This window comes from Schistocerca americana, chromosome 10 (genome assembly GCF_021461395.2).
Source record: "Schistocerca americana isolate TAMUIC-IGC-003095 chromosome 10, iqSchAmer2.1, whole genome shotgun sequence".
Lineage (NCBI taxonomy): Eukaryota > Metazoa > Arthropoda > Insecta > Orthoptera > Acrididae > Schistocerca > Schistocerca americana.
Window position 1 is genome coordinate 200,884,053 of NC_060128.1, and position 13,599 is coordinate 200,897,651.

The 13,599-nt window shown below is 47.2% G+C and overlaps 1 protein-coding gene across 1 annotated transcript in view; it reads right to left on the bottom strand.

The window, feature by feature from the left end:
• Window positions 1-13,599, bottom strand: part of LOC124552404 (protein disulfide-isomerase A5) — a 131,902-nt gene that overhangs the window by 16,857 nt on the left and 101,446 nt on the right. Inside the window, exon 8 of the mRNA XM_047126668.1 lies at window positions 7,449-7,651. Coding sequence (XP_046982624.1) covers window positions 7,449-7,651 — 203 coding nt within the window. The remainder of the gene's footprint in view (window positions 1-7,448; window positions 7,652-13,599) is intronic.

Sequence of the window (13,599 nt, forward strand, 5' to 3'; positions counted from 1 at the left end):
CACCGCAATTCCACTGGAGGATGACATCGTGAGACTGGGAAGGCACGGAACATTCAATGAGGGTTTATGTCTCACACCGAGTCACGTGCTGCCACCGATTTATTGCCGGAGCAGTCTATATCCACTGTGCCTGAGGGTCTGGCGAGATCTACGTCCTCGGCGGACGCCAAAATCTCCACCCCGTCCTCAGCCGCAGAGCTTCTAGGTAGTAGTGGTGTAGGTGGCACTGCAATTTCTTTGGTCTCAGAGGTTTTCTTCTTGGATTTCTCTCGCTGCTCCTCGGGTTTCCCTGGTTGCGAGGACTTCAGTGGTTCAGTCTCCGGGACTGAGTATGAGCGTGAAGCCCTAGGGCCAGCTGCTTTTGGGCTCTTCAGCCACTGGCAGCTGTAGTCTTTCCCACTAGAAGAAACCACAGAAGGGAGTGACCCAAGGGATCCCTTCCTAGCGAGAGAAGTCGAAGAAGACTTACGCTTCTCTGGCTTAGAAGTGGGGACGGATGTACCCTATGTTTGGAGGGGGGTAGCTCCCAAAGTAGTTGGTGCAGGAGCAACAGGGAGGGAAACGCCCCCACAATCAAGGGGGCAGGTGTAGCCTTCAGGCTCTTAGAGGTGACCTGGGTTGGCAGAGCTGATGGTGCCAGAAATGTTGTAGCGAGAGCGTAAGACAATGTCATACGCACAGGCACAGGATGCAGGCACTCAAATTTTCTCTTAGCCTCAGTGTAGGTCAGTCTGTCCAAGGTCTTGTATTCCACAATTTTCCTTTCTTTCTGGAGAATCCTGCAGTCACGTGAGCAAGGCAAATGGTGCTCTCAGCATTTGACACAGTTGGAAGGTGGGGCACACGGAGTATCGGGACGTGACGGGCGTCCGCAATCTCGGCACGTGACACTGGATGTACAGTGGGAAGACGTACGGCCGAACTTCCGGCACTTAAAGCACCGCATCACGTTAGGGATATAGGACTATAGGGCTTTACATCACACCGGTACACCATCACCTGGACCTTCTCGGGCAATGTATCACCCTCAAAGGACAAGATGAAGGAACCGGTGGCAATCTGATTATCCTTCGGACCCCAGTGGACATGCCGGACGAAATGTACACCTTGCCCCCTCTAAATTGGCGCGTAGCTCATTGTCGGACTGCAAAAGAAAGCCTCTGAGAAATATGATACACTGGACCATATTTAAGCTCTTATGGGGCGTCACGGTTACAGGAACATCCCCCAGCTTCTCACAAGTGAGGAACTCCCGTGACTGGGCAGAGGATGCTGTTTTCATCAAGACTGACCCAGATCTCATTTTCGACAAGCCCTCCACCTCCCCGAACTTGTCCTCCAAATGCTCAACAAAAAACTGAGGCTTCATCGTCACGAAAGACTCCCCGTCAGCTCTCGAACATACGAGGTACCAGAGCGAATAAGATCCGCTGCCATCGTTAGCCTGACGTTCCTCCCACAGTGTGGCAAGGGAAAGGGAACGATTTGGGAACGTAATTCTGTGTGTCGAATTGAGCTCGTGATCACTTAGAGACTGCCGGTGTTTCACCACCAGCAAGAGATGACGGACTACGCTCATCGCGTGTAATCCGCCCCGATGCCACCCACTCTGACCAGGGGCCCTCCCCTCGGGCGCCACCCAGCCGCAGCGAAGGCCACCTGGCAGGACGGCCACTGCCGGGAGTCCCGATGCCCCAGGGTGACGGGCGCCTACCCCTCGGCATACGTGGGGAGTTAACGGCGCAGGCAGCAGCAGAGCGATCCCCGTGTGGACACGGTGCACCTCGTAAGGTGCCCTTCCCCAATTGGCTCACTCTTCGGGAAAATTTTGAAGAATGGAGGTCAAACCCTACAGGGGACCATCACTTAAAGGCGGAAACATTTGAAACTCCTTTTAGTCGCCTCGTACGACAGGCGGGAATACCTCGGGCCTATTCTAACCCCCGGACCTGCAGGGGGGCGTACCGAGCTGGACGCGTCCCTTAAAGCAGTGTCGAAGTGGCACCTCTGCAGTACCGTGTCGAGTACTACCCACCGTTCACAATCGAAGTGCGATCACGAGTGATACGTTACTGGATCCGTGCACTGCTTTTCGTTATCACCGAATCGTGTGAGCTCGAAACACTCTTTTCCTACACGGGCCGTAAAATTCCAGGTTCTGGTGAAATACTGAAGCTTATTTACACTGACTTCTTGGCGTTTGTCTTCCCATTTTCCACTTTGGCCAATTATGCTTAACTTATGTACACTAGTAGCTGTGTATGTAGAAAGGAGCGTGTAACAGTGAGATGGAACAAGATCTTCCTCAGTTTTATCAGTAATAATTCTGATTAAAGTTAGTGGACCGATTGGAAACTCCCATATCTAAAAAGTTATAAAAGTGCTTCATCCGCAAGTCGTTTACTCGTGTCGACTGAGCCGTGGTAAAAATTTGCTGTTTTGAAGAGCGCACCGCAGCGCGTAGTGTGAAGAAGTCTCCCTCCGTTTCTGGCAGTGGCGCCGCTGTGGCAATCGCAGCTTTGGTGTCTCCCTCTGGTGGAAAAGGGGGGGAAAGGTTGCCTGTTCACGTGTATTTAAGGGGCACTATGAGCTCGCCAGTGGTGAGTCTGGAGTCAGTACGGATCTGTCTCTCGTCCGCATTTGTAAGGCAGTTAGTGTCTGTCTGTCGGAGTGCTAGTACGCGTGTCGTTCGGATCAACCTTTAAAGCCAGCAAAATGAGAATCTTCCCACTCCGCCAGTAAGAGAACTCGGCGAGTGGTCGCCCAGTGGTCAGATCGATCGGTCGGTCAGTCGCGCACTGAGACACGAGGTGACTTGTCGGTCTCGAGCGTCGGCGCATGTGAGGTCGCCCTGTCAGTCCAGTAGGCCGCAGCGTATAGTGAGGGGTAGTGACTTTAGGTCGACCCGAGAGCAACAGGAGCCAAACCATGACATCAGCCTGGTCGGTACGAGCTCTGACACCCTGGTGTAACTGGTTCTCTGAGCGCTCCTGGTCCCCTTCAGTTACCATCTTGTGGAGCTCGGCTCGGTCCTTTCCTGGTGCAGGGATGTCGCTTAGCCAGTGGGCGTGTTTCCTCTGCACGGTTGGGTCCGAGCCAGTATTTCCCCCGTCGTGTGTCTGGAAGTGAGTGGGAGACGCACCAGCAGTGCAGTCGCGACGGAGCAGCAGTCGCGAACAGAACAGCGGGCAGTCGGTCGGTCGGTGCGGACCAAGAAAGACGGGAGATCGGCGTGCCTTCCTGCGTCCGTTGAAGCGGCTGGCAGCGGACGGTTCAGGAGAGCGATTTGGGGGTGCTGCGCCAGATCTTCTCCAGAAATCGCAGTCTATTAGAAGTTAAGTGACTGGTGATATGTTGTTTCATTTACTTGTTTTCTTGGTCAGTCTCTTGTCCCCAGCTTGCTCGTCTGTCTCTCGTCCGCATTTGTTAGGCAGTTAGTGTCTGTCTGTCTGCTGTAAGTTAGTAGCTGCCACTGTCATGTTTGTCGGATTCTCTGTTAACGAGTTTATTCCTTGAAGAGTAACGGCCGAATTCCTGAAATATGTTTTTATCTTGCCTATTATCTTGAGAGGCGGTATATGTGTAATGTAGAGCATGTTGTATATTTTATGTAAGACTGCATTTCATGGGTTTTTATTTAAATGGTCATTTTAGTATATAAAGTCGCCACCCTTCCACCGTAAGAATTTTTTTTTAAAATCAAGTTGCACTTTTGGTGGCGAGTTAATCTTTTAATGATAGTGTTTTGTACCATTTCCATCCCTCCTATGGGATGCATAGTTTATGTGCTTGTGTGAGTTGTTAAAATTTTTAGTTTAAAGTAATCTGGTGTGTTGCAGATTTGCACCAGTGTAGTCTTTCAGAGGCTGTTATGAGCGGTCGTGACTACGGCCGTGTCAAAAGGGAGTGGCAAGGTTCTCAGTCCGAAAGCTCATACACTCAAAAATTTGTTTCTTTCTGCCTCTGAATAAATTGTAGCTTGATATTTAGAGGGTGCTTTCTGATTATAATTTTAAATCTGTTTCTTTTTTTTTAAAAAAAAAAAAAAAAGCTTTTAGGAATAAAATTCCGATTTGTTAAAAGCAATTTCATTTTGATTTCATCAGTTACTCCCTGCCAACTACTTCCACGCTCACATAGTGTGAGTAAATGTGTTAACGTTCTTGATGAATCGCTAGTAAATAAAATAAATTTTTAAGAATAGTCTTTGAAATCAACTCCACAGTTCATCGACCCTCACAACAGTTGTGGAAGGAAAGAGATACAGCCATAAACTATATTAAAATATAGAGTGAAGAACAACTATTGACTGTACAGGGCAGACAGTAGGCCAGTTAGGTGTCCTCATCTCGACCCACTTCCACTCCCCCCCCCCCCCCCCCCCCCCCCCCCCCTCCCCCCCCCCCCCCGTCAGAGTGTGGTGAAATGTCACCAGCAGAGACCCAGTCGGTGAAAAAATCCTCAAGAATGTGGATACGACAGTAGTATTTGTTATTTTCAATCATTTTTAAGTTGGCCCTGTCCCACCCTACTCCCGAAAGACACCCGAGGGCGAAGCGGCGTCGGAACAATCGATAGTCGGCACGTTGTCACCAGAAATGATGGATTTCACATTGATGTTAGTCATTTTTGGTTATTTCTAACTGTAACTCACATCACAGCCCCCTAAAAATCTTTAATGGTGCTATGTGTGTCTTACCACACCAACATACTTTTCCAGATAGTAAATTTTACATTCTGAATATTACGCAGTCACTCAGATTAATAAGTCACAGTTCTGAGACACTGACACGTATAATTTACAGACAAATGGAAAAACGGAAAGTCAGTTTGCATTCTGGAGATATGTAGGAACACAGGAGGCAATACTGCCGTACAATTTATCTTAGATTATGGAATGAAGAAGCCATACTTGTGTTTAAAGCAACTGTAGATACGGAGAAATCAAAATTCTGAAGGTAGTAGGGATAAAATAGAAGGAGCAAAAGGTTGTCTGTAACTTTTACAAGAACCACACTCCTGTTTCAGCAGTCGAAGGGATAAAAACTTCGAAGTTCAATTATGACACTGTAATTCTGTTGGAGATGGAAACAAATTTTGGACATACGTTGAATGGAATGTAGAGTGTCATAAAATGAACACAAACAAAAGTGGACTAAGCATAATGTAATGTAGCTGAATTAAATAAGATCATGCCGAAGGAATTAAATTAGACAATAATAGTAGTTCTCTTATTTAAGCAGCAAGATAACTGACTGCCAGAGTTCTGCTCAGATGTTTCTGGTTTCTTTGAGGGAATTCGCTCTGAGCTTCTTCCTTAACACTGCGATGGCATTGTCTCCCCCTGATGCTATATTGTTTTTGAGTCTAAAAATGTGTGTCTGGATTTTTTCTCGTATCTCGGTGAATGAAGGTGAGATTTTCTCGAGAGAATCTAGAACGGTGTTCAGAGCAGTTGAGAATGTCAGAGAAGTACTTTAACAATTCCTCACTGTTTTCCTAATTGGTGAGAGGGAATTTTTTTATTTGGTTTTCTGAAGCAATAATTTTGGGCCATCACTTTACTTCATGGATCTTTCCTGTGAAAGTCCTATAAAAGTGCCTCAGGTTGTAATATGAAACTTTTCTTAAATGAAATCTCGATTTGCCTGAAGGTTTTTGCTACTTATCTTCTCATTCTCTAGAAGATTTTTTTAACTTCAGAAAGGTATGTTTTCATTCATGCAGTGCTTTCTCACATTCTGAATCCCACTTTGTGTGTGTGTGTGTGTGTGTGTGTGTGTGTGTGTGGGTTGGGGCAGGCGGGCAGTGTGCTTTTTTAAGGGCATCAAATCTTTGATCTTTGTCATGATTCTGCTGTGAAACTTATGCCAAGTGTCTGCCTGCTCTTTACCTCTTGCCTCTTTGCAATTAGTTTCTATGATCTTTTTTGTGTCTAAATTTCAGTATGTTTCAAATACAAATCTTATGCTAAATTTGCCTCAACAAAGTCTTGGACATTGTATTTCTTTCTGTAGAAAAAAGGAGACAGTAGTACAAACCATATACGCTGACGAGCCAGAACATCACGACCACAGACCTACCTGCCCAGGCGACAGCAGCATCATCTGGACAGGAACGACTGCTGGTCAGACATACACACAGTGCGTGTGGTATCGAATTTTCTCATTATGAGAGTACTGAAGGGTGATCTGTTTTAATTGTTAAAAACCATTCAAAAGCCACGATTGTACAAAATACTTTTTATTCGAGTCAGCCGGTTTCGACAGTCATCTTCAGGTCTTTTGATTTTTTTGTAGTAAAACATGTTCATTTCATGCTGAACCTCATGCACAAGATGTCAAGTGGATGAAAACTTGGCACATTTAGCAACGACAAATGTTTCTAATGTGCTGAGTTTTACCCACTGACACTTTGCGCACGAGGTTCAGCATAAAATGAACACGCTTTATTAAAAAAAAAACCTCCTTGAAGATGAAACCTAACACTGTAGAAACCAGTAGTCTCGAATAAAAAATATTTTGTGCGCTGTTGGCTTTTGAACGATTTTTAGTACACAGTATCACCGATCGTGTTGTCCACGTGTAGGATGGGGAAAGCGCACGATCCATCCGAGTTCGACCGAGGGCAAAATGAGACGGCTCGGAGGCTCGGCACGAGCATTTCAAAAACTGCACAACTTGTGAGGTGTTTGAGGAATGCTGTGGTGAATGTCTTCGACATGTGGCGAAACCAAAGTGAAACCACTGTACGTCCATCTCATCAGAGATCCCGTAAAGTGAAACCGTGTCCAGATGTCACGGGTTCGGGTTGCCACACCTCGTTACGCGTGTTGGAAATCGTAGGATGGACAGACTGGTAAAGCAGAAGAGGCAGCAAACTGTGCCAGACCTAACATCGGACTTTAATGCCGGGCAGAGTACGAGTGTGTCCGAAAACACACTGTGCCGAACACTCCTAATAATTCCCCGCGTCTCGTGGCTGAGAGTGTGACGGAACGGTTCGAGAACTCGGTGTCAAATTCCAACTGGTGCACTGGCTCCCCAACCCGTCAGATCCGAACCCAGCTCGTCACTCCCGTCCTGGGAATTTACGAGAATTATGTGACTCGTATTGTGCCGACTCTCTCCAGTGACCTACTGAGGTCTCACATCTTCCACGTCACAGTGTGTTGCCGCTTTTATCTCTGTCAAAGGCGAACGTACTGGCTATTAGGGAGGCGGTTATCATGTTCTGGCCGATCAAGGTACACGGGGAAAATGTGGAAAATATGTCTCGGTGGCTTCAAATGTGCGATTACGATTTTAAGGAGGTCTAGGTGAAATGGCGTGTTCTGAGGCAACTATCTTATTCTGCGCGTAGGCTACTCGAACGTTACGAGAAAATATCATAAAAGAAAAATTTGAAAAATTATTAGAACGGCTGTGCAGCCCGTATTCTAGACGTACCGTCCGCTCGCCCCCGTAGTCCTTGGTCTCCTTGTTGAAGTAGTGGAAGTACTTGACGGTGGGGTAGCCCTTCACCTCAAAGGCGCCGCACACAGCGCCGAACTTCGTGCAGTCGACGGCCGCGAACTCCACCTTGGGGTCGTCGCGGAACCGGGCCGCGGCCCGGACGAACTCCGGCTTGGCCCTCTTGCAGTGGCCGCACCCTGAATGCGGGAGAAATGCACACGTACCAGTCACTCTCAACTGTCCGAGCGGCATTTAGAAGGAAATTCAAACTCGTCGTATCCAAAATCTCGAACTGTAGACCCCACCAACTAGAAGCCAGTTGAGTAGAGCGAGACCTGAGGAACTTACACGGTGTATATTGAGAAACCGATGGACCTTCAGTATGTCAGAAAGTTTCATCATATTTCTCTATGTTGTACATATTTTACGGGTTGTACTGATAATTGGTTTTTTATAATTCTTTCATTTGCTCCTACAATTTCTCTCCGTATTCACCAATTTGACATTTTATCGGTTCACCTTTTAGGCCGAACTGCCGTATAAACAGAAATAGGAAATGGAACTGCTATTGTTTTACGAAATATAATTTTAGTATTTTCATCACCTTAGCTATTAATGTTCTGTTTACAGTTCCAAAAGTACATTGGAATTACACAAGGTTTTTGGTTCAAATGGCTCTGAGCACTACGGGACTTAACTTCTGAGATCATCAGTCCCCTAAAACTTAGAACTACTTAAACCTAACTAACCTAAGGACATCACACACATCCACGCCCGAGGCAGCATTCGAACCTGCGACCGAAGCACACAAGGTTTTTAATCTGAATCTTTATCTTTTAGATAACTTACGCGATTTCTAATACAGGTAAAACTTGTTTTATTATCTTGTGATAAATGACAACGTTTTATCTTTCAAATAATGGAATAATCAGGATGGAATAATGACAATAGTATGAAAAGGATAGATTGTTACTCGGCATACAGTGAAGACGATGAGTTGCAGACGAGCACTGCGAGAAGACTGTTAAACAAGAGAGCTTTCAACCAAATGGCCTCCTCCTGAATAGACAATATACACCCACACACATTCATGAAAACACAACTCGCACACACGCACACACACACACACACACACACACACACACACACGCATGCGCACGCGCACGCACACGTGACCACTGCCTCTGGCTGCCAAGACCAGGCTACTAGCAACTGTGCACGACTAGAAATGCAATCGGGGTGGTGAGGGTAAGCAATAGGAGGGGGAGGGATAGCAGGGCAGGGGACAGTAAAGAGCGTACAGAGATGGGGTGGGGAGAGGGCGAGCAGCTAGGTGCAGTAGCACGTGCAGGGGGGGGGGAACAACAGATGAGAGAAGTAAAATGACTTTGGGTGCACTGGTGGAACAGAAGACTGTGTAGTGCTGGAGTGGGCACAGGAAAGGAGATAGGTAGGTCAAGGATAGTGACCTGACAAAGGTAGAGGCCAGAGGGGTTACGGGAATGTAGGATATATTGCAGGGAGAGTTCCCACCCGTGCAATTCCGAAAAGCCGGTGTCGGCAGGAGGGATGCGTGCGGTACGACCCGCGAAGCGGTCACCAAAATAGAGGACGTCGCGTCGGGCAGCGTGCTCCACGACCGAGCGGTCCGGCCGTTTCTCGGCCGCAGTTTGTCGGCGGGCATTCGCGCGGACGGGCAGCTCGTCAGCTGTCGTGCCCGCACAGGACGCAGCACGGCGGTCGCAGCTCGGCTCGTAGATCGCGTGACCGGTTTCACAGTTATCGCCGGCCGTGACGGGACGGGCGACGTCAGTGACTGGACCAGAGTAGGGATACGAGCCGCGAAGCGAGGGAGCGGGGACCGAGGAGGGACTGTCGAGGAGGGTACCGCGCAAGTTGGGTGGGCGGTAAAATACACTGTGGGAGGGGTGGGAAGGGTAGTGGGTAGGCACGAAGAGAGGCAGTCGAAACACCAGTGGAGAAAGCGGTTCGGCTGCTCCGCACCCGGGTGGTACCGATTTGGGAGGGGAATGCTCCTCTGTGGGCAGACGGCTAGACTTTGGGAGGCAGTGGGCGACCGAAGAGATAACGCGAGGGAGAGCTGTTTTGTACGAGGTAGCGAGGATAATTACAGTCTGTGAAGACCTCAGTGATAACCTCCACACATTTCCAGAGGGACTGCCAGTCACTACAGAAGCGGCAGCTACGAGTGGCTAGGCTGTACGGAAGAGACGGAGTGGGTGGCAGCTGTCGAAGTGGAGGTCTCGCTTTCGGTCGGCAGGTTCGATACGGACGGAGGTGCCGACGTAGCCGTCACCGAGGTGGCTGTCGACGTCGAGGAAGGTGCCCCGTTCGGTCGAGGAACGGGGAGAAGGTGTCGAGGTTCTGGAGGAATGCGTACGGGGTGTCCTCATCCTCGATCCGGATCACGTAGGTGACACTGACGAATCTGAACTGGGTGAGAGGTTTGGGATTCTGGGTCGTTAGGAAGGGTTCCACTAGACGGCCCACAAATAGCCCGGATCGAGACGGTGCCGTGTCAGTGCCCACTGCCGTACCTCGGGTTTGTTTGTAGGTAATGCCTTCACGGGAAAAGTAACTGTGGGTGAGGATATAGTCGGTCGTGGTGACCGGGAAGGAGGTGGTAGGTTTGTAATCTATTGGGCACCGGTCGGGGTAGTGTTCAATAGTGTCGAGGCCACAAGCATTAGGGATGTCAGTGTAAAGGGAGGTGGTGTCCCTAGTCGTGAGCAGGACACAGTACGGCAAAGGAACGGGAAGTGTCAGTGGCGGTAATGGTCTGTGTCTTATATAGGAGGGAAGGTTGTAGGTAATAGGATGTAGGTACCGGTCTACGAAAGTAGAGATTCTCTCGGTGAAGGCACAGTAACCGGCCATGACGGGGCATCCTGGGTGGTCGGATTTATGGACTTAAGTAAGCATGTAGAAGGCGGGATTGAGGGGAGTGGCAGGGGTGTGGAGAGAGACTCTGGGGAGAGCTTCTGGCACGGGCCTAAGGACGGGAGATCCTGTCGGATTTATGGAATGGGGCCACCGAGACAGAGTTTGTAGACGGACAAATCCGACAGCCGGTGGAGTAATTTTGTCAGGTAATTCCTTTGGCTCGAAACAACAGTGGCGAATCATTTGTCGGTAGGTAGGATTATCAGGTCGGGATTAGTTTTTAGGTAGTGGATTTATGTTTTGCAACACTAAATGTCATTATTTTTGTTTTACCAGAAAAGATTTTCATACACTGTTCCTTTCAAAGTGATCTAAGCTTGTAGACAGTGGTTTGCAGTTTACTTCATTAACCTTCATGTATAATTTGTGTGTCAAAAGCAAGTTAACAAGAATTAAAGACTACACGAGTGTGTGTGTGTGTGTGTGTGTGTGTGTGTGTGTGTGCTTTGTGTGACGCTTTTGCACGAGGGTGAACCAACAATTTACAGTTACTCAAGAGATTACCAATTTAAATATTAATGTGGTCACAGACTAACCCCCATTTAATGCTCCAATTTATGTGGATTTTATGGGATATTTTTGAGCCAATTTTTACTTTTATTGTCTGTGCTACGGCTAGGGTATACTATCTTTTTTATGCTCCAGAAAATTAGTCTATCTATCCAAACAAACACCACAGTGGAGTGTATAACTGCTGTACGGGGTTTAATTAATTATTATACTCTATTCTTTTTCCTGTCAGTTGTCTTGGACTGGCCTTCCTATAATTGTCTGCTCCTCAGAAAGAAGTGCTTAATCTATTACTGGTACTAATATGCCAGACAGACTGAACAGCAAACACGTTGAAACTTGAGGAATAGTCATTATCCTTATACACTACGGATATGCTTGTCAACATCTGTTCTCTTATTAAAAGATAGAATTCCTTCAATAGAAGAAGAATACACTAAATCGACTTCACAGCTCAGACTGCATACGACCGAAGCAGTGCCTCGATAAACAAAGTGTCCCTATTTCTCTGTCGCAGGTGATCATCACAGTGGCCACTACAGAACTATTTGGTATTGGATTAGTGTGCAACTGGTTTTTGATCTCTATCTGCGTGCACCCTCCCCCCCCTCCCCCCACCCTACCCCCTTTTCAACTCGCCCAATCAGCTCGGTTGTGGTGAGGGAGCACGAGCAGTCTACTACAGCCGTTTCGCCACACTCTGCCGGAGGCGAGAAAGTTGCAGCTCTCACACGGCCCCACACTCTGTAACGCTGTGACGTGCGAGGGACAGTGGGGGACAGATCTGAGTGGGGGACAGATCTGAGTGTGGGACAGATCTGAGTGTGGGCTCAAACCGGCCAACACTAACTGAATGTCTGAAGCAAAGTCATATTTCAGAACTACCAACGAAATAAATCCTTACAAATTACGGGTTTCTGTCATGCAGTCATAATCAGGTGCCGTGTGACCGGATGACTGAAACTAGTACTTAATAAGGATTTATTTCGTCACTAGCACTCGGCAGTTTTGGAATATGACCTTTTTTTTTCTTCAAATATATGCTAGCTGTGGGGCACCATTTTCAAAAAATATACTGGCAGAATATAGTTGGTAAGCACACAAATTTGGAGCTTCAGTCTCATTTCATTTGTGTTACCTCCGCGAGAAAAAAAAATGCACTCAGCAATTTGGCCTTCAGTCTGAAAAATGGTCTGAAGCAGGTTGCCCTTAACTACTGCAACCTACACCCATTTGGAACTTCTTAGTGTATTCGTGCCTTCGAGAGTCTATAATTTTTACACCCCACACGTCCCTCCATTTCCAAAATGACGACTCCTCGATGCCTCGAGGTGTGTCCAATCAGCTGATTCCTTTTTTCAGTCAAGTAGTGCCATAAAGTGCTTCTTCTCCAGATTGACTCACAAGGGATACCTCGAGTGTGAGGTCCCGAAAGGTCAGCGACCTATGAGGCATTCGGTGCCCCACGTATTGTCTACGACACAGCCACAATATTGGTTGTTAATGTCGACAGGGGACGGGACTGGAGCTATCTGACTGTGAGAACAGCTGTGCAGGATAGTCAAACTGCTCAGGCGACGAGTAACTCACGACAGTGATACAGCACTACTGTTCTCGAAGCAAAGCTGGGCAATGACAGCGATAAACGAAGCGAACGGTGCATTATATCTACAAAAACAGTTGCCGAAGTTGACACTCGGTCGGAAAGGAACCCGAGGAACTTCACAGAGCGAGACAGAAGGGGCAGATGAAATATTAGCATTTCTGCAAGGTAAGTCCGTGGAACGTGGGGTGTCGTTTACACTCTATTGTGCAGACAATGTATATGAGGAATACAAAGATGACAATACGTGCTTAACGAGTGAAATTGATAATGAAACAGGTGTCGAGCCACGTAGTTCGTCATCATTCTCAGATTTCACGTACATTTGCAGCAATACGACTGTGTAGTGCATAAGAAAAACTAAAACTACGGATATTCAGAGGAGGACAAGGCACACTTGTTATAAAAACTGGTATTTGCACAGTTTGAGGATGCTCGACGCAATTTAGAGGACGGCAGGAAAATGCACGCGTATAAAGGTACTAAAGTTTGCAAGCTTTCAGAACTAATGGCTCCTTCTTCTTGGCAAGGGTTGAAGGGAGAGGAAGACGGGTGAAGGAAGAGAACTGTTGAGATTTAGGAAAAGAGGTAGCATTCAAAATAGACACCTGCACCCACAGGTCAGGGTGAAGCAAAGCAAGCAGTGTATCGTGTGTGAGAGACGGAGGCGAGCGAGTGTGCCGGGACTTACCCCAGTTCACTGCTAGTAGCGCCAAGCACCTTAACGTGTCTGCACATAGCGAGCAACTATTGCACTGCAATTAAGTATGAAATTAAAAATCAAAATTTATGTTTAAAACTTTGTTTAAATATAGTTCAGAGTAATAATGTTCCAAATATCAAGTCTTTATGTTCTAGACTTAACACTTTACGTAAAAATGCAGTTTTAAGAGAAAAATAAGTGGCGCTAAATAATGAAGCTAGAAAGCCAGAATTTGGTTAGAAGGTGCAGTTAGAGCTCGTAAATAAGTGGTGAAGGTTTCCAAAAGCACGTAACAAAAATTAACACCAGAATCCACGTTTTTAGGAAAAATCAGGGGCACTAAATATTGGACTTAGAAACATGAA